Source organism: Anarrhichthys ocellatus, unplaced genomic scaffold, assembly GCF_004355925.1.
Source record: "Anarrhichthys ocellatus isolate YVR2014 unplaced genomic scaffold, GSC_Weel_1.0 scaffold25, whole genome shotgun sequence".
Classification (NCBI taxonomy): domain Eukaryota; kingdom Metazoa; phylum Chordata; class Actinopteri; order Perciformes; family Anarhichadidae; genus Anarrhichthys; species Anarrhichthys ocellatus.
Genome location: NW_022280055.1, coordinates 2,828,987 through 2,855,620, shown reverse-complemented (window position 1 = coordinate 2,855,620; position 26,634 = coordinate 2,828,987). Strand labels below are relative to the sequence as shown.

Sequence of the window (26,634 nt, the reverse complement as noted above, 5' to 3'; positions counted from 1 at the left end):
GAGTCGTGTTCTCAGGGTGTAAAATCAGGGTTATGGCAAGGTTTCAATCTGTTGATGAGCGGTGCATCCTGATTGGTTCAGTGACTTTTTTTTTTAATGCAGATTGAAATTGAGCAACAATTTGCATGTAAACACAATCTTTAGACATTTGAGATGTTCCTGTTAGCCTTCCGAAAGTCTGATAAATATTTTAAATTGATCAATCAGCAACTATTTTGTTTATCTGTGACATTTTAGAAGCCCAATAATTAACAGATTCATCACGAAAATAATTAACAGAATCGTCAATAGAGAAAGTAATCGTTAGTTGTGGACTTTTATTCAATTTAGAGACTTATTAACAAGGACTGTGTCCTCATTTCTTGTGCATTTACATGTTTTCCTCTATTCTTGTGGGGGTTTTAACTATAAGAACCCTCTGATGTAAAGACGTCTCTATGATCCTCTATAGAGCAATGGGCTGTCTCTACGGTGGCAGGAAATCTAAGGGATTGTTCTACAGCACAAAGGCAGGATTGCTTTATGGCACAGAACAAGAAGAAGGAGCTTTGCTTTGCCTTCAAATTAATAAAATTCTCTCCCTATGTGCCTATTATCTTCAGTTAAACAACAGGAAGCAACAACAAACCAACTGTCTCCACTAATTATCCAAATTGTTAAATTATCCTGAGGCAGCAGACTTCATTTGACACATGACAACAACATGCTGATGTTTAGAGAGGCTACACAGAGCAGGTGTACCTGGATGTCCCTGTATGTCAGCAGCAGGTTGATGACGATGTCGACCGAAAGGCACTCCACGTTGTCCAGGCGCTGTTGGATGCGGCTCAGCTCGGCAGTCAGCTCCATGCCAGTGTACAGCTCCCGAGCCTTACGGATCTCATTCAGGATCGTCTCTCGGAAATACTGGCTGTGAGACAAGAAGATACGTAGGAGAGAGGAGTTATGATTAAGAAATACATCTAAAAACCACTCCAGTTTCCATTAATCAAAGTTAGTTCAATGTGTAATTTTAGGCCTTTCTGTAAACCATACTAACCAAATTAGGTAGTTTATATCTCCTTGAGGGGCAAGTCTAACATGTTCAGTGTTTGAATTAATTTCCTGCTTTACATAATTTCAGATCGCTCTCTAGTGAGAGGAGCTACTTTCCGCTCGTCTTAAATGAGTTTTTCAGAGGAATTATTTCATGAATGCATTTAAATATTTCCACTTCCAGTAAAGTCATTTGAAACAATAATTTTACTAAATATATTTTCTGTTTTACTTCATGGATCATTATTGTGATCGGCCGAGGCGAAGCCTCATAAACCTGCAGATAAATCCTGATATTAGTTTCACTGGACTTTGTGGAGGAAAGCATTAAATTAAGACAATGAACTGAAAGCAGCGTTATTTACAAACACAAAACTGGATACTCTCTTCTCATATGCTCTTTGATATTTTTGAATACACCGCAAATGATGAGTAGAAACCCTTTTAATGTAAGTTTAAAGCATGTAATGCAGCTTTTCAAAAGGGCCATTTGTTGGATCTTCATTCACGAATACACATGGCTTTCATCAAATTAGGTTTTTAAATTATTTTGAAATTTTGTCATATTTTATGATTTCCTCACCATAGAAAAATGATAAAAAATGAATTTCTGTTTTTGTGGTTAGATAAATGTAATTTATGGGGATGTTAGATTGCTGCTGAATAGCCCCGTTAATACAGGTGCGTGCCTCTGTTTGTGTGTGGCGAGTGGGAGAGAAAAACATATATCCCTTAAAATCAACCATTGAAAACAGAGTTTTGGTGGTAAAACTCAGCACTAGTATCAACAATTTTCCAAAGATCCATGTAACATTGATCATCTGCTGCAGATTATTATCTCTCCCCACTCTTTTCTGTCATGTGTATCCTTGCGGGAGTGAAAGCCAAATAATGACTCACTTTGTTACCAGAATAAATTTGTTCCATGTGATTGAGCTGACTAAAATTAAATAAGCTTAAAATGAAACCTCCATTATATTAGACTAAGGCAACATTGACCTTTAAAAGGCCAATGTTAGCCAAATACATGGCATCAGCGAACAGTAAAGACATGTGAAGGTAGCACAGGTCTCAGTGCCATAACAGACTAAATTAAATCTATACTCGATAGTTTATTATAAATAGCAGTCATGCTCCTTCACACAATGTACAGAATTCATTCTACTCTGATACCTGTGATTGCTGAGCTGAAAACGCTCTGCTTTGCTCAATGGTTTTAACGTCATGCATGCTGGTCTCCAGGAGACAGAAGCTTTATCAAAGCGCATGTTTTTTCTTTTGTGACTGTAAAAATCTGAGTCACTATTCCTGGAGCCGAGCGAGAGCTAACTGGCTGCTGCATCGCCTGTTGGCACGAAAGCCTTAAATATTACCCCAGCAACTGAGGTGGTGTAAAATGTTTAAAAAAGTAGATCACAACCACGCAAGTCAAGGCTGAGGGATGCACTACATGAAAATAATTACAGCAAGTGAAAATAGTAGGAGTGGGATAATAAAACAAAAAGAGAAACGGTCACAGTTCTACTCAAATATGAACACGATCTGAATGTACAAACACCTCAGATTGCATTTATACAATGAAACCAGTTGAACATTGTTTTACCATATAACCTCATATGGCCCCTATTACAGTACATTTCCTTCAGAGGAACTTCTTGTTAGCAGACATAGCTGAAAATAGTTACATTTTTTTCTTTTGCTTCCTCATCCTCAATCACATTGCTTTGCTCTAAATACGAAAGTGTTTCCTTCAACAGTTTACGATACCTGAAAATTCATGTTCATTATCATTTTCAGGTTCTCAGGGCAATAACCTAATCATATTCAGCCCTTCAAAGCCAGAATGCAGTAACCACTGTATATTTGGTCAAAAGTGAATTTTATGGCGTAGAAATGTACAACTTCCTCAAAAACAGCATGTGAAATTGGAACACGAAAACGAGACAGCTAACTTAGCTTAAGCAGGTGAGATATCGCTAGCTATCCTTAGGTAAAGCCAACGTTACCACTGTGATCAGTGACCAACATAACACAGTGAACCAACACAATTCAGTATGTTATTCCACGTCGCTATTTAAGACAGTAGCTCAATCATAATGGGCAACAAACCCAGCTAGCTTAACTCCTGCTAACACTAGCTCAGCAGAATAGCAGTAATGCTAACTACCTTCTTGGCTTTTGGAATTTATGTGATTTGGCGTGACCAAGTAACCTTTAAATCACATATTTCAGGGTATTAAATTGTTGATTTATTTGTTATTGATTTCAATATATTACTATATTACCATTGACAAAGCAGAGATAAATGTACATTGTGTTTGTAGATAGATACTGCGTTTTATGCTGAAGATAACACAAAGGCAGTATCCATTATTTTAGGTCTATATGTAGCTTTGTCATCTGCCTAAACATGCCTAAAATGAAGGCATTACAACCTTTTACACCCGTTTCAAGATAGCTTGAAAACTTAAAACTGTTTCTCAATTTCACTGCTTGTGTAGTAACCGGTCTCTGCTTTTGTAGAGCAGCGCCACCTTCAAAAACAGGCTATTCGTATTGTTAACATCCTTGTTCATCTAGCATCTTTTGGTCATGATGATGGATAGCATTAATAGTATTTTTGAAGCGGGATGGTAATTATGACTGTGTAGTCTTTGGCACGGTCCAACCGCGGTCAGGCCTTCAGTATACTTACTGTGAGTTTGCCTGTGACACTTTGAGCACTTGGATGAAGCGGTCGAGCAGTGGCATGCAGATGGGCCCCAGCAGCATCTCAAAGCTGGGCTGCATCAGCTCCGTCAGGCCCTTCATCAGGCTGCCCTCACAGCAGTACACCTTGTTGTGGGGCGTCACCATGTACGGGATGAAGGTGTAGTTGGCGGAGCACGTCTGTTGTTGCAAGAGACAAAGTTTTGGGGAATTAGCTAATGGCATATCTAAGCATCAGAGGACTCTTTTTGAATAACATTGTGAGTTTGGTGTGAAGGAGGCATCAGCAATATTTTAGCCAAATGTGTGTGTATTATTCGGAGAAACCAAAAGATAATTAGATCCAAAAAGGATAAAACTACAATCAGTATCTTTATATAACATCTGTATTTGAATCTTCACGTCTTCCATAGACAGTATGTTGACACTACGATACATTTTGAGTTGTTTAGACAGTCTAACCACAAGGTCCATTTACCAGCTCTTCTGCAACTTTTGATCATATCACACCAACTTCCTCTGCAGCTGGAATTGCCCGTTGTCATAGAACATAGAATTTTCTCAAGCACTTATTGGACTTCTCGTCCGTGTTGGCTTAAAATTCAAAAGTCCTATTAATAACCAAACTTAAGAGTATAATGTATCGTAGGCAGTTAAAAAAAAAGTGTCCTTACAGTACAAAGCGTGCATTTACAGTAAATACAAACCTTCATTAAAATATGACCTCATCAAAACTATTTAACAAAGGCTCTTTACAACCGATTACAGTAAAACATTACATTTTACAGGGAGGAAGCAGATTGCCTGGAGGAAGTCTGCACTGTTTCCCCTGTTTGAGACAGTTTCAGGTAACAACACGAGCATTCGGCTCTGATCTGTCCTCGCAGACAATAGTCTTTGTGTTGCGTGGTCTTCACTGAACCAGTCTACACAGGCATCAGCCGGGAGCAGAGATCTGCATCAGTGCCGACAGTCCCATCAGGAGCTGCTTTCTTGCAACCACAAACAAGTACAGCCGTGCACTTACTAATTCCATTTAGTGCTCATGAAAATCAAGCAGAACCAGAAGTCTTTGCTGCTCACCTCGTACAAATCTCTACCCTGTTTTTTTGCTGCAGCTGCGGCATGCAGGAGCAATTTTGTTTCATGTCTGTTTCAGTTTTAGCTGCAGTTGTACTTGCACTAAACGTGTTCTTTATTTACTTAGCTCCAATTCTTGATATCTGTGTTTTGTCTGGAGGAAGATTTTCTGTATCCTGTGTCTGTATTTGTTTTAATTTGACATTATTCTCCAGCAGCGGTCGTGACGCTTCTGTTGTGGTGGCCTTACACTGCTGAATAAACAAGGAGGAAACACGTGGATGTGGTGTTTGCAGCACAGAGAGGAAGAGAGACAGTGAGAGAGGCAGGAAATCCACTTTCGACATCCTCAAGAAACAGCCGAGGCATTTTCAAGGAGAGCTATTCCCAGAATGTCAGATGTGTGGTGAAACACAACATGAGAGCGTCTGAAGGCGGTTGGGCTGCTACCCAGCTGCATACTGACTGACTAATATTCTGTCATGGTTTTAGCTTTTCATGCAGCCTCTTTGAGAAAACACACTGCTGCTGCTCTTGCTGCCAACGGAAAGAAAAGGAACTGAAAGGAAGGTGCGGTGTTTGAAGCAATGAAAGCCATCCGCAGATAACTACTTCCTCCAGGGCAACAGAGGTTCATGACATCAGCAGCTGCTGCAGTGGCGGTGCATGCCTTTCATCAATAAACCTGTGACCCCCTTTTCTGTTAGGTGTCACCAGACAGGTTGCAAAATCCAGAAAAGCGGAAAATCCGCTATGTCTAGCTCCTCTGTGTGGTCCGTGCTGTCATGGGGATCACATGACAGGTTTGTTTTCACGGGCCGATGCTTATTTCAGAGCTGCTGCAGGTCAATCGAAGCTAACCGCCGCGAGTCGCTTACAGGTATTCAAGTCTGTCAGTTGCCGAGTGAAACACATGTGACAGCACTGGCTGTCACTGGGAATGTGACTGAGAGTGAGTCATCTGGTGCGGTAGCGTCGCTGATGGTCCGTCTGTCCATTTGTAGTAATAGGAGGATTGGAGCTGCATGCTTACTCACTCACCTTCACAGAGACACACAAAGAGCTGACCACAACTTGATGTGAGCCGTTGATATACATGTCGGCTCTGACAGTCATTAACCCATTGAGGAAGTAACCGCTCATGGTCACCTCCATCCAGGCCTAAAGCTCCCAGAGTTTGTATTGGATATACACCAACAGAGGGGAATTACCTGGATTTCCACAATCATGGTAGTTAAATGCAATTAGCAACACATGCTTTTGTAACAGCAGAGGATAAACAGAGAGAAGATTTGGCCAATTCTTTATGGGCGCAACCCACATACTCAGCTCTGTTGCTCATCCCACAAATGCATTTTCCTTACAAATGTGGCACCATTTAAAACGGAAATTTTAGGCTTTCCAACGGTATAAGATTTGTTGCCAAGAAGCATTGTTACAACAAAAAAATAATCTACCAAACACAAATTTTCTTACTTTTTGTGCTACGTTTACATTACTCTGTGGGATTACAGGTTAGAAGTTTGAAAAGTTTCTGTTCAGGTCCATGGGTACAAAGATGCGACTATATCAGTTGAGAGTATTTGTGTCTTGCTCATCTGGAATAGGGAACTTTAAACTGCAGCCAACAACAGCCAAACTTGTTGGATAGTGTTAAGTTTTCCAAACTTTTGTCTTTTTCTCTTGCAAAAGTGACTTATTACTGAAAGCAACATAGGCCAAATCTAACCTCTGTGATGCTTTCTAAGTATGTTTAGTATGCATTTGATAACATTTAAATTACATCTTCATCTGGAATACTGCACTATAATAATATGGCTAACTAGCGTTACCCTGCAACAGAAGTAGGCTACAATGGTACAAAGTATTTACATCTCTTATACACGGATCATCAACTGGTGAGGAGGGTGACTGTTTTGCCCTGTAGGTCTTTTAGCACTACATCATCTATGTAGACATGAGATGAATATGCAAGACCTTGCAACAGTAACAAAGTGGAACAGGGTTTCGGATGACTGGCATTTTCGTAGTTTCCTGTGCCTGTACTGCCTACTCTCTAGCTTATAAATAAGTGTCTACATATGAGGTTGCTCACAGAAAAGATGAGGGTTCTAATTTTAAGGGTTAAATGTAAAGGTTACCAGTCAGTGTCAGGGATCAGTGCGTTTCACCTCCTTCCTCTCTAAAAAGCCACTTAGGACAGCTAAGCCTTTCATCTCAGCCCTGAACATGGACTCCAGCTTCTGTCTCATAATTGGTGCTAGAGCTCAATTAGTCGAATGCTCAAAAAGTAATAGAAAATCAATCAACAATGATTAAATTAATCTGATACGGTATCTGTCAAGCAGAGATGTAAATTATTTGTTACTACCAGCTTCTCAAATGAGAGGATTGGCTGCTTTTCTTATGATCTAAACTGCCAAAATAAATAATTACACAGCGATGTAACAATACAGACGTTAAAGAGTGCCTTGTAGTTCTGTGCAGCTATCAGGAGTAGAAGACCGTGACGAAGTGGCAGTATTTGACGAGTTGAACGGGATACACACCCATCGTGCTGTTATTGGCTGGGGGTAACGCCCATAGACGTCCCGAATACAGCAAAATAAGAGGAAAAGAGAAAATACAGGCAGAAGGCCAATTATCTGTGAAATACAGACACCACCACACACTTCTAGTGGGTCAAAAGTGATGATCGAGGGGGATTGTTTCTTAATTAATCTTTACCAGGCGACAGCCTCCGGGTCTGAAAAGTGAAGTCAATGCGTAAGTGCCTTAAACTTGCATTCTTTCAAATGGCCATCAGGGGGCGACTCCTCTGGTTTCAAAAAGAAGTCTGATTGTATAGAAGTCTATGAGAAAATGACCCTACTTCTTGATTTAATACCTTAGTAAACATTGTAAACATGAGTTTATGGCATTATTAGAGATGCCCCGATACCGATAATAATATCGGATATCGGTCTGTCAAACAGCTGTATTGGCAATCAGAGACAATAGGCCGATTTGGGAACGGATATCATTATTTTGATAAATACCAATTCAGTAAATTTGTATCTATATATTTATTTGTTACATTTTGTTTTACAAAGTTAGGAAAGCAAGGGCTAAATCAAGCCTGATGTTTCCTTACACATCAAAGAATGATCCCCGTCACTCCCACACAGTGAGGCATGTCATTTTTTAAATTTTAATTCAAGTTGAATTAATTAAACACTGGTATCGGATCAGTAATCAGTATCAGCCTGTATCGTCCATCCCTAATCTCAGTCACTAGTTTTCTTCAATACAGCCTGATGTTCATTTAGTAAATTATAGTCCCATTTAGAGCAAAATAGACGATAAAGCAGGGTACGCTTTAGGGCGTGGCTACCTTGAGATTGACAGGTCGCTACCACGGTGTTGTCCGTTCTGTTCATGTTCATTGTAACATTTTTTTATACATACAATCATTTTGGAAAAATGCTGCACATTATACCTTTAACACCCAATGTGTTCCAGTATGTGAATCTAAATAAACTTTATTAGGAACGACATGACGTTAGTCAGAAAAGAACAGGATTTCCTTAGCTTTAATGCAGCACCTCATTTGAATGCTGCAGTTTTGCAAGTGAAATTTTCAAAACGCTGGAGCCTTTTTATGAAGATCAAGCCCATGCAGTCACTATAGCTCCTACAACAGCTGCCGTAAGAGAAAAACATTGAAATGGAAGTGATGTTGTCGTTTTACATTCTGTGAAACATTTATCACAGCGTCTGAATAACAGTGGGTTGCAAAAAAGGAAACCTTAATCACACCAAGGAGATAAACATAAGGTGTTATACACTGTGCTGCCTGCACGTTGTAAAGAAACATATTCTTTGCAGCACAAAGGATGTGTGATGTGTGAGCCATGTGTGATTAATGTGTGAAAGGCAAAGGCGGGGGGCAAAAGAAGATTGCTTTGTGTACTTACAGTGTTCTTGTGGCAAATTATCTCCTGAAAGAAAAAGATAAAAATACAATTAGAATTTCCACAAGAAAATTTCTCTTAGTTCCACTGAAATTTGGACATAATTGTGACAATAGCATTTATTAAAATGACTGACTTTTTGGAAGTTTGGCCGCTTGATGATATCTGTTTCTGGTTAAAAGCTGTGACACTATAACACACATTATGTACTAACAGTTGGTGCCCTTAATGCACAAAGTGTAGGCATACACAAATAAAAACAGAGACCACAAGCTGTATGTAGCAATGTAAGTTTTGCAAATGTTTTATGAGGATTGTTTACAATAAAGAAAACTGATGTAGTTGGTTTGAGGCATACTGAGGTCTTATGTCTGGCAGAACGTCAGATATTCGGCCACTGAAATGCATCCATTTTACCCGTCTTTAAACAATCCTTGCAGGCTTTTAACCTGTATTTGAAATGAACTAACTATAGGGTTAGAGAGATTGCCAGTAGAGATCCACCGATCAATCGGCTGCCAATGGAAACTGATTGGCAATTGGCAAAACTTCAGCTGATTGGCAACGACTGTTGACCGCCGGTCAGTATCATATTTACACACACGTGCCACATGATAGTTTTGCTTTGGAACACAGCGGCACAGACATCAACGTCACAACCACACTTTGTCTGTGTGGAAGTTCTTCAGCAAGATAAGAGGACTTAAAGCGTGCAATTTGTCATGACTGCAAGTCCAAAATAAACTGTAGAGGAACAACCTTAAAAACATTACTACCTTAACTAACTTAACCAGACACTTGTTATATTGTAATTCTCACTGCTGAATCAGTTGGACATTGTGGAGATATCCTTCAAATGCATACTGTAGACCCTGTTCACCTGCTTCTCTCTGGAATTGAAAACCTAAAAGCGAATTTCGCCCAACAGTTGACAAGTTTGCATGCCTTAAATTCACTGAGAAAGAAGCATGACCAGAATGGGTACACTGTGTACAAAAAGGCCTTTTTAGGTCTTAATGTATTTAAAAAAAAAAAAGAAAGAGCACCAGTATTTAAAGATATCTCCTGACGTTTAAACCGCACCCATTGAAACAATTTAGCAGCCTGATAGAGTTAAGAGGAAACCACCAGAGAAAAGTGGTCTTTTCAGGCAGGGTGGAGAGCAGCCAGCCTACTGAGGCGGTCGGGTACCACAGCAGACCACAGGAACTCCTGTTAGGTACCAGTCTGCATTCGGGCAGGCCATCTGAAGCAATTTGACCAACATAAAATACTGAAATAATAGAACAGAGACTGTGCATTCGGTTTATAATGTCATGTTAATCTCCACTGAAAGCTGTACAGTACTATATGTTGACTGCACAGTGAGGTTGCTGGCACTGGATTGCGGTCGCCATAAGACTCCTCTCACTGCACTAAATGCCTACAATAAAGGCTTCAGTGTTCCTCTGCCACAAGTCGCCTACAGCAGGAGGTTTAAAATATGCTCAGCTTGGGCCTCAGACAGTGTGAACTACATCTTGTCTGCCACACAGGAGCTGCAAGACTCACACTGCTGCCATATGTTTTGACTCAGACAAAATTTGTCTGGGTGCGAACAATCTGACATTTTAATATGACTAAAGATGTGTTACTCTCCTTTAGAGATTGCTATAACAGAGCAGTGCCTCTGACGGCTGGGGTTTATTTCATAACAGTGCGTCATCTTTTATGAAGTTAGCGGAGGTGGTCTTCATTGGAGAAGGACGCAGCCCACCTCCACTAAAAGAACTTGATAACATGAGTAATGATCATCGCCACGGCTGAGCACCTCCACCAAGAGTGCACAATGCCGTAAATGTGTTAAAAAATTAACATGTTTAGAAATTGAATTTTCTATCTGCAAGTGCAGTACGAAAAGGTCTTTCAGTGATGAGTAATCCTTCAAAACCGAGACCAATGCCTGCTACACCTGTTTTTTGGGCCATGACTGAACTTCCCACCAAACTTTATTGAAATCTGTAACGGTAATATGCTTTGAGATGTTTCAGCGTTCATACAATCAGGACTGAAATCAAAACCTCCTTGGTGGAGATTAAAAAGTACCACCTAAAGACACACCACTGAATTGCAAAACAACATATAAAGACTGCAGAAAATTACCATTTTAAAAAGTGGTTGATCACTAATTGATGAACAGAAAACAGTCTTTTCCCATAAATTCTACTTTCACCTGAATTTTCTGCTCATTTTCGATTAAATGAGTCGCAATCACTGGCTTCCAAATGGATCATAAATACATTTCCTTCCATCAAATTATTGACACATTCATGAGCTGCTGCTGCCACCAAATCTCATTTCTTTCAATCCCCTGCCTCCTCCTAAATATAGCCTTCAATCACCACCTTTGTGAACCACAGCAACTGCTTGGCGGGTTTGTCCCGTATTCGGTTTTGTGTCGACGGCTTACTGTACCTGCAGAGACTGGAGGGAGTCGGAGTTGGTGTCGCAGTACAGGATGATGTTGTTGGCCATGCTGAAGCTCTCTCGGACTCCAAGGTGGTAGAAGAGCGAGGGCTGGCGGAAGGCATCCGTCATCTCCACCACAGCTATGTCTGGTGGTAAGAGACAGGTGTCAGTGTAGCCCTCGGATTTCATTTAAAGAGGTCATCAAATGGTTAACACTTTTGTAGCTGTACCTATATGTACACAAAAGTATTTACACACACATGTGACTGTTGGAACATCTCACTCGAAAACCACTCTTCTGGTTTTGACCACTGAAACGGAAGCACAATATTGTCTAAAATATCACTGTATGCTGCGGCATTGAGATGTAACCCAAGAGCAAAAGCCTTACACGCCTTAAAGTGTATACTTGGGGCTGCTTTCGTTAAAATGTGGCCATTTCCATGCCAATAATTGCTAAATATTAGCCTGATATAGCTCTCTCGAAGCTCTTAGCTAACCCGAGCGTCACGACATCAAGACCAATGCAACAGCAACACATTTTTTTGTGTGTGGACAAATGGAAAAGTAAACAGTGTCGTTGCTTCAGTAAGTGATCGGCTTTTAGCGATCCATCTAAGAATGAGCTCAGGTATGAAGTGAGTCACCGCGACTTCAGTGCTCCTCCTGAACAATCAGTGTAATAATGCGGAAACTATTTTTTTTCAATTAATTGGTTAGTAGACAGAAGGAAAAAAAAATACATTTCAAACAGACAATTTTAATTAACTGACGGACTAAATAATGCAGAAATCGGTAAATGAAATCAATTAATCACCTAAATAATACATGTAAAACCTGCATCATATCGGAGCTAGACGTGACGAACACTTGACACCAGGCTTTCATTTAAGCCAACATCGACTGCTCTGTATCGTTGTAGGAGAGAGACCCAGCTCTGAGGTCAAAGGTTAATTGACAGATACGTATAAAGCCACATCATGTGTGTGTGTGTGTGTGTGTCGGTATTTCACACTACAGATTGTTACAGGCTGTATAGCTCAGAGCAGTCTGCTGTCAGCTATAGATTCTGGTGTCAAGAGGACCAAGTGGAGCCAATTCAGAAGCCTGCTCTTGAAAAACAGGTTTGACGGAAGGTGGTCTGACTCGTCCTTTTCATCTCCATTCAACGAATACAAATACACTCAACACCACAGCGACTCCAGCTGGACCCAGGCATGTGATCTGGATCAATAGGTCAATGGGAGTAAATATTGCAATGTGCCACTCAACCCGGCAGGGACAATAGCTTCTGGTGAGGGGGCGGAGAGTTCCCAGCCTTGAACCAAGTGCTTACACTAGCATAACAGAGCACTGCCTTGCCAACAAGCTCATTCATAAGCATGCTGTCGAACTGAACCATAACGTACAAATGCCATGTGACCCTGCCAAAAGCGTAACATCCCTCAATTCTTCCATTTAAAAGGCATGAGCTTGACTGTTATGGAGGCCCACACATGAAGTGAGGTGGTACACGCTGTCCCTGAGGCACTGATAACAACAAAAACACATCAGCCTGGTGGCTGCACTCCAGTAACGACAAGACGAGCTCACAGAGATAACGCCGCGCCCTGGTTTTTCATCTGTTTCCACTTCTGTCTACCTCCTTGTGTCAACAAACAAATGACATGGAGCTAAAGAACAGAGAACCTCTAAACCAGCCAGACTTAATCTTTTTACCCCTGAGGTGTTGTTTCAAGCTACAGACTGGAGCTGGTGGACAACCACCGGAGAGAAGCACTGACATATTCAGTCAGTCATCTGGAGTCAATGGGACAAAAAAGGCACAATATGCAAGAGTCTCCGATTCCCTTTGGTAGTTTTGAACAGGAGAATCATAATCAGGTGTTATCAGGTTAAGGATGCAGTGTTGTGTTGGCATGTGGACACGGAGCTGCTGAATTACAGTAAAACAATACAACAACAAGGAAGCATGACAAGTGAAAAAGAGAGCAAAGTTCGCCATCGTCATTGAAGCTTCTTTTCGAAATACAACAGATGCTGGATGGTTAACCAACATACAGTTAACAGTATTTCTGAATCAGTCAGGTCAAATTTACAATCTTTACAACATGAAACACACTCTATCCTTAGACCATCTTAAAAAAGTCAAAATTTAAGTCACAAAAATCAGGGCGTGAGAATGACTTGACTGCTTTGAATTCGGACTTATTAAAACGGAGGCTTGACTCTACTTGACTTGAAACTGAAAGCATTCAAGATTTCAGTTTTTGATCAGAATAATAAAATATTTCAGAACAAAACAAAGCGACAATTACCACATCGCCATTGTATGCTTACGCCAATTTGTGTGAAATTGTCATAATTAGCATAATAATACCTGAGTCGTGGCCTGTGAGGTCAGAGTGACTTTGACCTTTGACCAACAAAGTGTAACCAGTTCATCCTGGAGTCCAAGTGGATGTTTGTGCCGGATGCAATTCAAGGCGCTCCTGACATATTGTGTTCACATGAATTGGACGTACAATAATGCATCTTGCATCCATTAAGACTTGAGGCAATAATTAAGGATGCAAAGGTGCAGGTTTGCATATGGACGGTAGGAACATGGTCCTATCAACAATTGTCCTCACCAATATTGATTTATTCAGTCTCGCTGCTGTTGTCAGGATCACTACAGGTCACACAAGCAGCTGTTTTCAGAAAGAAACAAAAACAAACACTGTACACCATCTCACAAGTGCCAAAAAACAGACAAAGTCAACATAGAGGAGCATTTAGCAACTAAAGAGCCAGATAAATCCCTCAAGAGTTACCTTTCCAAAACAAAATGTATCAATGCAGCTTTAAAAACAGCTGTGATAGATCTGTGTTCATCAAATCTATGTTAGATCATTAAAATGCAACACCAGCAGGACAAAATCTGAGCGTAAAAAGGGCAGATCACAACATGCAGGCAAAGCTCCTATAATACTACCAAGACCATCAGAACGAGTTACCCAAAGCCACCACGTGAACGCTCATAACTATACACGGTAAACAATTAAACAGCTACTGTAATTCAGCGGCTCCGTGTCCGCATGCCAACACGACACTGCAGAGAGCAGCCTATCAGAGGCTGGCTCTTTGCAGCCGTGGAGGGCTTTCGTCAGTGATGAGGGGCCACGCAGCTCCCCGCACTCATCATCAGCACATGCAAATTCATCCGGGAAGCATGTACTTGTTGCTGGCCTTCAAAAAGGTTCTCGTCGTCAACCCCTCCCTCCACACAAGCTTTAGAGAACAGCCTCACTTTTTTCTTTTTATAGGCACAGGACAGGATGTCAGGGATTTCAAGCTCTGCGGCTCCGTGCAGTGATGCAGAATACCAAGAGGGTTCTCGCTCTCCGGATGAGCGGCCAGCATCTTCACATCAGGACGCCTGCTCTGTGATTGAGTGCACGTTAGGTTTCACTTTCTGACGTATAAGGCGGAGAGGGGAAAGTACACCTTAATCCTCACTCACTGATCCCTGCTTAACAACCACTTGTTACTTCCATATCTATGACGCATTTAATGATTGAATATGAATGGTGTCTCCACGAGCACGCGCGGCATTCATTGGATGTTCAGACATCTCCTGTGTCATTACGCGGATTATTTCATTTGAGTTCAGTGGATTTAAAAGTAGAGAAATACTCTGTGCACCATAAATAAATCTGAGTGAACACGGAATAAAAGGCTGTTTAGCTCCCTCAGTGCTCTTACTTTATGCACCCAAGCTGCTGAATGTCAACATCCAGACAGTGTGGGGTTGGCTGATGAATAAAAGATAAGCTTGTCTCATTTCTCTGCTGGCGGGAGACCCCATCAATATTACATCTCAGCGATATTTGAATGCAAACAGGCCATTTAAAGGCTGCAGTGTAACACACAGCTGACGGAAAAATAAAAGGGTTGCGGCCGTGTTTTTTTTTTGAAATGCAGCGATGACTTGGGTGGGTTCATTTTGCATTGCTCTTCTTGGAATCCTCACCTGCTTTACAGGAATGCGTCTGAGCCAATGTTTGCTGTCGTATAGGGCAGGGCTAATATTAGTGATGAATAAGAAACACAGCTCTGTGCACGTAGGGAAAAAAGAAGAAGAAGAAAAAAAAAAAAAAAGCGCATGACACAAGTGAGTCTTGTTCTGCCGGGAGACTCGCAAGGCGCAATTAGTTCTCATAAGTGCTTCGTTCTCATAACAAAGCCCCCTGAGAGCTGAGAACACTTGGCTAGTGGCGTATGATATCGTCAGTGAGGAGTGTGTGTTTGAGGCTGGATGCAAACGTACTGAACTACAATAGTATAAAACCGGGAAAGTATGAACACATCCCCGACGTTAACAAAGCTGAATACAGTGGTAGTCATACGGAACCACTTTCATCCGTCATTTCCCCGACAGGATGTTCGGCTTTCACTACAAAGACAGATTTTACTTTAAATCCTAGCAGCAGTAGTAGAGCGAGCAGCTAGCTCTTATCTTTATCTGAGCCCAAACATAGAGATTAGCTGTGAACTACAGTAAGAGGCCTTTATAAACCCGATACTCGCCATGGAATATTTTGCGTCAAAAACTGTGTGTACCGCCAGTGATTTGTGACACTTTGACGATAAAAGTTTTGAATAGATCCGTGCAGGCAGAAGACCAACTAGCACAAACTATTGAACCAGAGCAGCATCTGGCACTCTGTCTGAGGTAAACTGTTGTATATAACAGTGTACAGGTCCTGGGCTTTTATTTTGAAAGGTAAGAACAGAAGGAGTGGGTCTGTTCTGCGCTGCCCTTGTCAAGGTTGAAAGGAATAATTGAATGGCCGCTTTAATTCCCATTCCCATCAGCCTCAGCTGTACTTTGTGTGCTGTGTTTTGGACTGCTGGTCCAAAAAAACACAAGAATTTCAATACAATTGTTACCTTTGAGTAACTGGGTTTGGGAAACTGTGGTGGGCATTTTTCGTTTGTATTTTCTGGTGTTTTAAAATGATTAATCTCGAGAGAAAAACAATGGATTAATCAGTAATGAAAATAATTGTTATTTGCAGCCCTAGTTAAATATTTATCTACTCATAGAACAAACGTTCAAAAGTTCATATTACGCTCAGTCCTAATAAACTGCAATGCATTTGTTGGGACTGAGAACATGATCCTATACATTTGACTAAACAAACCAAAGGAGGAAATGCTTTACAATTCAAGGCACTGTAGACATGATGGAACTCACTTAAATGTCACACTTGTCTAGCAATGACACGGTATAATCAAAATGTGTTTTCTGTTCCGCTAACAGTGTCACGCTAAGTTTCCCTCCACATCAACGACAATAATCTTGAATTCAAGGAGAAGAGAAAAAACAAACAAAAAAAAACAGCACAGAAATGGTAAATGTCACACAGACAGTGACTATGATTTTGCCTTTTTTCCCCCCCAACAGCAGAGCATCAGAATGTTTTCTGGAGAGAGCGCTCAGATGTTTGTGATTGTTTACCGATTCCACGGCAGAGATGAGGGCCTGCCAGTGTAACAGCAGACCTGCCAACATAGTGTTGACAGAAGGATGCGTAAAGCCGGTAGCGGAGAAACTTGAGTCACCCAGACACCCTTTTAACAGGCCCCCGTCACCTGATCACATGTGCTCACTTCAGCTGCTGCATTCATCACAATCACCTGATATGAGTACCAATAAAAAAAACAATCTATACCAGGGAGGGATAAGACACATTGGGGGGGTAAGACCAAAACATGCATAGCGATGCCCCGATAATCCTGCTACACCTCCTACGGTTGAAAACTAAAATTGATTCCATCGCCTATACTGCACAAAGCAGAGGAGGAGAATAATTCAATACTCCTGCACACTATTTGGCTTCCAGCAGCTCTCGGCCTGCCGCTGCAGGTTCCTCAGGCCCAGCGGAGGAGGAGGGAGGCATGCAAAGGGCGTTTGGAGAGCTGCATGAATTGTTCTGGTGTCTCCGGGCTCCTCTTATTATTAGATTCTTCTCAGCCGTCCCCAGAGTGCCTCCACACATACTTTTTTTTTTTTTTTTTTTTGGAGGAGGGGGATCTGCTCAATATTGTAATCGCAGCAGTTCAAGTGGATATGGATTATCTCAAAAGTGTCTTTCTCGGAGCCAAACGGAGAACATACATTTGGACACGGGGAAATATATTTGAATGGGTGTGGGCTGTTTGAGAAATATAAACAGTCGCTCCCCGACAGCCTTCAGCTTTAAACAACACTGAGAACTGCGTTCACCATCCACACTTCTGTGATCATATATTCTAACCTCTACACCTTTAGTTTAGAATATGTTATCACAGATGTATTTAGGACTCACTGGTTTTGATTAGTCTTGCCTTATGAAACGTTTAAATAATGTAAAAAAGTATTGTCTGCAAAACCTACTAAGTCCACTAAGTACTAGAACTAAGAAACTATTTGAAACTAACAACAATACCACCAAGTTGCAGATGTAATGACACGGCAGTCGAAGCTTGAGTGGCATTGCTTGTAATTCATTTTTCCTTCAGTGTAACAATAGTCCACCACTCACACAGGACCACAGCATATTTTAAACAATCCATTTCCATTGCAGGGTAAGAGCAGGACTAAATGTTTGCATGTGTAGCTATGTGCTTTTACTTTGGCCTGATAACAATTAATACTAAAAGTCTCCGACAGCACTGTTTACATTGGTCACTCAGCCAGCTGTGATGTCCTGCAGTTTAATTGTGTTTGACTCAGAGCATGTAAGGACAGGTACAGTAACGTGAGTAAATGAAGCACGTGTTACAATCCCTTACATACTGTAAGGACTACACAAAAGATGTAACCATGGAGACTCGGCGAGGAAACAACTGGAACAGATGTGAGTGAAACCCCTCAGAATTTTTTCCCCTTATCGTTAAAAGGGAAAGGAGGGAACGAGGCTCGTGTTAGTGGAGCCGAGTGCAGCGGGTGGATTTCCCCGAAGCTCGGCCCACACGGAGGACAAAAACAGACAGTGGAATTACTGTCTCCAAGCTCCACTGGAAATCATTTCCCCCACCCGAGAACTCCTTTTCCTCCCCTTAGAAAACAAAAAGAAAAAGGAACCTTCTGGTGTATAATGTTCAAATTCTCTGCCAAATTTCCAGAAACGGCAGAAGATGGTCGTTGTGTTCCCGTGCGTCGTGGCAGCTGCACCGCTATTGTTTCTTGTACTCGTGCCACGGATGATGTCTCACTGCTGTAAGGTCGCAGCGACACGCGGACACTTGGACTCAAGACAGACTAAAAAGGTCACCCTGTGGAGTGGTCTTGTAAAGAACCACAGCTATGTTTACAGTCAGCGCTTCTCATCAAAATGCATTGCGTGTATCCTTAAAGCTTTACCAACACATTGAATGATTTTCAGTCCTCATAAAACATTTGAAAAGCGGTTTTTTTTACATGTAAATTCCTGCTTTTTGCTGGCATACTGCCATGTTCCTCGGTCTGTTACTGACACAGTAAATCAGTATATACGGAAAGTATACAGTGGGTACTTTCTGTACCCACTGTATGTTCCCCCCCTGTGTCATGTCAGCTGCATCCCCAGGACCGTGCAGGTAGAGCGTGAGATATAAACTCAACAGGGTCCCGATAATCAAAATATAGCTCCATAGTGCCACCAGCGGTGACAAAAGTAACCAGGGTAACCTTTGAGTTGGACTTGGATTTATGTCACCATTATAAGAATTTGAGAGTTGACTTGAAGCATTCAAATATTGAGCGTTGACCTGCTAAAAGACTGCAACAGAGAGTGTTGCGCCGTGACTTCAGTTTGCTTGTAAATACTTGTGACTTGCTCTAAAAGACATGAGATCTGAGACTTGTACCTTAGAAACAGCTCTGCAGGGTAACGGCTTTTACATTTACTGGGAAAGCAGATTTTGCTCGAGGAATGTCAGACACACACTATCAGATTCCTGCTAACCTTTTCAACCTAAGATGAGGCATTTTGCAGGTAGGCCTGGAACAAAACAAATATCTTGAGATAACATCTAGAATGAATTCCAAACCAGGTTGAGCTACATGGTGTAAACAGCCAGTGGAGGCACAACCCTGGGATTAGAAGAAAAGCACCATACAAGTCTTTTAACTGAGCACTTCTGTTTACAAATATGTCTCTACTCCCAGAGGATAGTATGGGAAATACCAGACAATGGTTATTCTGTCATTCAGATGCCCTGCCCTGCAGAGAGATTAATGCTCCCTCTATTTCTAGACACAAGTGTGCTTGAAATGAAAGACCCTGAAAACACCTCGATGCAGGAAATGAGACCCTCCAGTTGCAATGCTCTCCTGGCAGGCATTTTTTTACCTCTGCTCCACTTTGTTGCCTTTTCACACACACATTGAGATATTTTACAAACTGCAGTGCCATGGCCCCAAGGGGGGAAAGAGCTGAAAACAGAATGTGAATTCATCTGCGGCTGACAAACACGCTGCGAGAAACTTGTGCTGATGTTGCCCCGACTTGCCGCCTTCATTTGCAGAATTCGCTGAAACAAGAGGGATTTGTATTTATGCCAAGTAAACAATGTTTCCTTATCTCGATTACCTCACATGATACGATTGAGGTACTGCTGTGCCTGTTTGCAAAATGCTGCATTGAAATAAAGCAGCGCTGAGCGTTTTGCATCTGAAACAGCAGAAACGTTGCACACACCAGCATGGCTGATAAAGATCTCCTTACAGGATTTCTTAGTATTTTTGATTCCTAGAACTGTTGCAATGCCTGCTGAGGTTTTGAAGCACTTTTCCCAGACAATGTGACTTTTGTGATCCCTCGACTCTTGCTTGTTGGCAGCCGACAGTAGAGTAAGTAAGTATGAGAAGAAAACCACAAGGAAAGTCTGCTGCTGACAGAGAACCTTAAGAAAACGCCTTCAACTCGTAGTTTGTATAGTCAAATTCGGAACACCTTTTTCCTCCTTCCCACAACCACCCATGTTTTACTTTGATTTAAAAAAAACACCGTTTTGCATCAGCTCCACTCTGTGACCTTTGCGGTGCATTTGCAGAATCCAAACAGTGAAACAAACCAGCCCAAAGCTGCGTACGTGACAAGAGAGTACTGATGAGTAACACCACCTCTGTCAACCGGAGCCTGGTTACAAATCTTATTACTAGACGCTGTAGAGTCTCTGAGTGACTGAGAACAGTGGGTTACATGCATGTGGGAGGAGAAAACAACCTACTAACAGTTGTTCTACCTCAGAAAGAGTCCACCTCACGCAGAACGTTTTCGTATTCTTATCTTAACTTTCACTTGTTCTTTTTGTATGGTGGGCTGGTACCACCTCCGTGTAAATGAGCGTGCGGTCATGAAAATTGTAAATTAGCATAATTAACACCCCAATAATACAAAGAAAATTGGTGATTGCGGCAAGTTCTTCTAAATCACTTGCACAAACTCGTTCACACAAGTGGTTCTTGCGCGAGGCTCGGTGATAGGCTTTCAGCTCTATTATCTAACTTTTTCCCCTTTAAATGAAAGCGATTGTACTTAAATGTTCCTCATCTTGCACATATCACTGCACGATACCGTTCCAGATATGCTTCCCACACAACGGACTAGTCCCTCTGATATTTGGGTGTAGGTAGAGGCACTGACTGCTTCCTGGCTCCTTATCATGGTGCTGATATACAAGCCACTCTTTCTCACCCTCCACTGCCTTCTAAAGACGCCGAGTGCACGCTCCTGCTGCCTCTCACCTGAAATGAACTCCCGCTAAGACCTGAAAGGCAGCTTTAATACACCGCCTCCCCACCTCCTGTCATTTGTCCGAGGAGCACTGAAGAGATTTACTCTGGGGTTTATACTGCACTTACATGTTCGGCGTGTATGAAGAATACCGTCTTAGCAGTCTGTTTAATGGTGAAATACTGCATATTGAGATTATTGCTATTAGTCTGTAGCGCATACAAAGATGACAAAGCAAAACAACCCTGATGCGATATGACAGTGAGTGTTTCATCGCCGTCAGGCTTCAATTGTAATGTGGATTTCACAACAGCAATGAAAGAAGAACAAGCCGACTACACTTCCTGTTGAGAAATATCTGCATGACAACAACTTGCGCCAGCAGTCTACACCTCTACCAACGAGGTGAGGTCACTTTTCCTCTCCAGACGCCAGTGAGTGGCCCGTGGGCTGAATCCCTCTGACCTTATGCTCTCTCACCTCTGACGAGCAGCCAAGCATACAAAGTAAACAGGAGGGAGGATAAACAACTTAGCGGAGGGCCAGCTCAGTTGACGGGATTTCAGAGCAGAGCCGCCTCCCATTCGGGAACCTGAGTGTACAATCTTACGCCGGTGAACCCCGGGACGCTCTTAAGAAGAAGCTGTCAGCCGACGCCCTGCGGTGTTGACACTGAACATAGTAGGACCTGACCTGCTGTGCAAGTTTACAACACGGCCCTGTTTGGGTCTATCCCAGGACTTTCTTCAGGGAAGTGAAGGAGCTCCGTGCTTTTATCGCACCGAGAACAGCACACCAGCATTTGTTGCGGTGGCTATCAAAAATCAAAAGCATTAGCAACCATCTCATCAGGGATTTATTTTTTTTTTTCATATTTCAGGAGAAAGAAATGAGTTGTTGCTTTGGCTGGATGTTCTATCATGATGACAACGTGCATCAATGTAGATTGTCATTATGTCATCATGTCGATCAAAGTAATGTGGAGATATTGAGCAAGCCACCAAACCGCTTTAGTACGTCAATGTACGAATCAAATCAAAACCTCTCAGCTTATCTATCTTACTCGATCCTCCATCAATGTGATCAAAATAAGATCTCTTATATTCTCTGAATGCTGCTGACTCTTTGTCTCAAGTACCAGACGGGCCAATTCATTTAACTAACCCCCCAAAAAAACAACAGCAAAAAACACCTCTGGACAAATACCTTCAATATACACAGTGTGGTTGTGATTGCTGCAACATCTACAGCTACATTTGTTGCCATATTTGTTTGGACACAACATTTTGGGATTCTGGGACTGGCGCCATTAGATTACATCACCACCATTATTCTATTGCCCCCTACAAAGGCTGACGATTGGCTCACTTGTACTCCAACCCAAACAGACCTTTGAACTGCTCGACAAAACTTAAAGAGGTGGACGATGATTCAGCTTCTCCCTCTGCAGTTCACAATGGCATCAGGCCAGTTTAACAGAAGCAGACTGATGCATTTTTTTTTTTTTTTTTTTTTTTTTAAAATCGCACTAAGGCATCATGCACTTTGCTCACTCGGTGAATGAGTGTGGTCAATACTCAACAAAAGGTTAGCTTTGGGGTTCTGCAGTTATAGGCTGACTCACAGTGAGTCAGGACAGACGGAGGAGTCAACCCACGTTTTGGGACCCACAAAACATTTATTTTTTATTTATTTTTTTTTTTTAAACCCACTTTGCGAGTACTGGAAACATGCAGCTAAACTGAATTATCCGCAGGTGGATGAAGAGAAGTTGATTCACTGATTATCACCGTCAGACTGTCGCTGACACTACACAACATGCTTGCATTCCTACAGGAGGCCTAAGAGGGACAGATAGCCGTGCAGACAGATGATGCGAGTCAATGACTGTCACTGCTAACATACTGCATTTCTTTTTATGCGTTCGTGCTGAAACAATTAGTCAATTAGTCGATGTGCAGACAATGAGTTGCCTACTAAGTCATTTCGAAAGCATTAATGCCAAAGATTCAATCATTCCAGTGTCTCAAATATGAGAATTTAGTCATCTTCATTGGTTTATATCATTTTAAATTGATCATGTTTGTGCTTTGGACTGTTGTTGGGACAAAACAAAGACATTAGAAGACGTCATGCTGGGCTCTGGAATATTGTGACTGACATTTGATAATAAAAACCAATAAATAGGAGATTCATTAATAATAATAAATAATCTGAATTTGAAGCCCTCCTGTTAACCAAATGTACACTTTTTTGCTGACGATTCTCTTCTTTTCATGGTTTTAAACCAGAGCATGAACTGTCCTCTACTTTTGATGTGTTTTTTTTTTTTTTAAACCACATCACTGTTGACGGGTCTCAGTCAATAACGTGATCAAGCTCTGAGTAAAACACACTTAGACACAAGTTCACACTCCACCTGATCAATGACCCCCAGGAGCACAATGTGTGATCAATAACTGGGCTGTAAGGAACAAAACCCCCCATGATAACAAAGGGTTAGTCATTGTACCAAACATTTTGCATCTACATTCTTTCCTACCATTTCCTGAGAACCGTGGCCCGCAGGCTTGACAATCAGCCTCTGCCAACTCTCAGCCAAATGTCCTCTTTGTCCACGGTATCATGTGAGGAGGACATTTAAGGACAGTCGGGAGCAGCTTCTATTTGAATCTGGCAAATCATCGTTCCAAATGGACATAGTTTCAGTCGGGCTCTGAGCTCATTGTTTAAAGGTTTTTGTTGTCTGGCCTTCATCTCTGGTACACACTCATGCAGGAAGAGGATGAAGCAGTGTGTGTTTGAACAGATAGAGCAGAGTGATTCTGGGAAAATGCCTCTGCCCTCCCATGTGAATTTATGGGAAAATTCCACAGTAGTTCAGAGGGAGACAACCACATAAAAAACAAAAGGAAGAGAGAGCTGGGTGTGTTTGCACAACTAATAACGTGATGTTATGACCAGCAACAAGCCTGAAACCATAGAACTGCCTCATCAAACAAATACTACCGGATGAATTGACAAATTGTTTAAGCTACATTTGGTTGTTAGATTTTTAGGTTCCACTTTATAGACCAGCTATAAGCCACTTATAAGAACACACTTTGGGTTGCCAGGTTGTGGCAGCTGTTTGTTGGATAATAGTCTTCTCAGGTAAGTCTGTATCAGGTTTGTTTTCTAGTAACATTTTGAGTTGTATTAAGGCTCCTTAAGTTGCTACATAGAGTTTGATTCAATGGCCCTATCAGTTTGATGAAACCCATTGGTGTCATTGCATTCCTTCTTATTTAAAAAGGCGTTGTGCTTCCTGGTACCAGTCTTGCATCTGGACTAGCCACGTCTATTTCTGCAACACCTGCTGAACAAATCCTGATCCCAAATACAGCATGCGAGTGAAATGCAAACACTGGCTGCAGTCCCTGGCTCCTCAACACTCCGACCAGCCCTGTACATCCCGTACATTACAGCTGCTTCTTATTGGACCACAATCCCTGGAAGGTCTGCTTTCCAAAGAGTTTTTGTTCAGTGTTTTTAATACAACTGAACGTTTCCAGTGGCATTAGGAGCCAACGACTACACGCACAACATGAATAAGAGAAGGGGAAAGTGCCTTCAGTCAGAGAGTTCAAGTTTGTCTCTCTGCTCGTAGATTCCAGTGGAAAGTCCAGCCTCATGGCTCAGCCCATGACACTCCGGCACGATACTGGAGGTGCACAATGGAAGGAGGAAACTACGCGTGGAGGGGAACTAGAGCAATCACCACATTTGTGGAGTAAATCAAAACAACCCCAATAATGTTCTGTCGCTCAATGAGTTCCAGCTTTGTTCAGCACAGTGTGGAAATAACTGGGACATGAAGGCTGCAGCCTCAAGCCCTGACAGGCAGAGCTGTGTGTTGCCTTTAAAGGAGCTCAGAGCAACCTGTCCTGCAGGCAAGCGGTGCCCCCAGAAAAGAGGTGATACAGCAAAGGCGTGACCTTTGACCCCTGAGACTAGTTTGAAAGAGAGGCGAGCATCCTTGTGAGGTAATGACACTTCAGGGGTGACTGACTCTCACTAGGGACTGTTGACCTTATACCCTAATGCTTACAGTGGAGAGCAGATGTTAAGTAGTCATATACGATGCATTTTAAATATGAATACAAATCCCAACAGGCAGCATTTAGGATCAACATTTAGTACACCTACGATGAGTTGGCAGTTTTGCAAGTTTTCTTTCTTCACTCACCTGCATTGTAGAAGCTATCCAGCACCGTGGTCTCCCCAAAGTCCAGTTTGCCAAAGTTCAGAGTCTCCAGCTTGCTGCCCGCTGTCTCGCAGGCGTCCTTCAGACACTGCAGGGCCATGCTCTCGGCGTTGTTCTGCTGGCTCGCCTCTCCGTTCACCACATAGGCCACCGTCACCGGCCTGCTTTTGCACGACTTCCCCGCGGAGAGCAAGCCCCCGCCGTCCATCGGATCGCCCACCGGGGTCGGGCCGAGCCCCCCGCTGCAGACCACCGAGTCATGCCAGAAAGCCCCGGCTGCGGCGACACCGGAGACGCCGCCACCGCCGCTGCTGCTGCTTTCGCTGCGGATGCTCTCCCTGCTGGGACAAACTCCGAAGCAGGGCACCGGTAAGGATATCCCGTCCTGGTCTTGACTCATCATGATTTCACGGGTCACGTCTCGCTGTCTCAAAGAGTGGGTTGCGATGAACGGCTTCTCCGCCAGTCCTCCATGGAGAGCCAGCGTTACGCACGGCGGTGACCCATGGAGCCTCCGCACAGGCGAGACGTGCAAGCTACTCCGCTTCGACGCAGGCGAACGGTCTGTCAGAGGCAGCGGCGCGACTACACATCATGCTGCATGTTTACTGTTGAGTGCACCGCTCACATGCAACACCCAGTTAACGCTGTTACACGCCCGCAGGTTTGTCCGAAGTCACGACACTGATCCGAGAAGAGAAAAGAAGAAACTAAAACCAGCCAAATGTCGCGCATTCCTGCTCGGCTCTCACAACAAGACCCACATACTTCCCAAAGTTGAACAACACCGCCGGTATCCACCGAAACGAAGTTAAGCGCAGTTAAAGGCTCGCGGCGGCGTGTCAGCTCTCGTAAGAGAAAGTGCACACTGCGCGCGCGCACACAGAGGCTGCTTTCATATGTGCAGGCGAGACCCTGCCCAGTTTCCACTGTTATCTTCCAGGCTCACGCACTGGGCGGAGAGACAACAGTCTGAGCCCGGCAGAGCAGGGCGGGCACACGAAAGACCATATGTGTGGAGTGGTGCGCTTTCAGGAGAAAGGAGCAGTTTGCCCGAAATCGACACGATTGATGTGCTGCTAATTCGTCAAAATTGGAAATAGTTAAATCACCAATTGATCAGCTGATGTGATAAACACCGTGAAATTTATGAGGGAGTCGAAAGGAGAAAACGTCTCTTTATCTAACATTCATCTTTGTTTTTTTTTATCAGGGCTGTGAGCTGGAAGCATTTCATTTATGTTGCAAACTAATTGCGTTGTTTCGTCCATTCATCTTGTGATCCAACCAGATTGCAAGGTACATTTGGGCAATGATCATCATTCAGATGTGAAACGTTTCGGGCAACAGCTTCATCGTCCATGCAGTCTGCAAAAGCAACGCAGCTTTGACAAATATTGCATTAAGTCTCATA

At 42.5% G+C, this 26,634-nt stretch overlaps 1 protein-coding gene across 1 annotated transcript in view; it reads right to left on the bottom strand.

Moving 5' to 3' along the window:
- Positions 1-26,111, bottom strand: part of map3k5 (mitogen-activated protein kinase kinase kinase 5) — a 61,021-nt gene extending 34,910 nt beyond the window's left edge. Inside the window, exons 1-5 of the mRNA XM_031861770.1 lie at positions 25,203-26,111; positions 11,232-11,371; positions 8,781-8,804; positions 3,731-3,924; positions 742-910 (exon numbers count right to left, since the gene is read on the bottom strand). Of these exons, the coding sequence (XP_031717630.1) occupies positions 742-910; positions 3,731-3,924; positions 8,781-8,804; positions 11,232-11,371; positions 25,203-25,623 (948 nt within the window). The 5' untranslated portion in view covers positions 25,624-26,111. The remainder of the gene's footprint in view (positions 1-741; positions 911-3,730; positions 3,925-8,780; positions 8,805-11,231; positions 11,372-25,202) is intronic.
- Between the last annotated feature and the right edge of the window lie 523 nt (positions 26,112-26,634).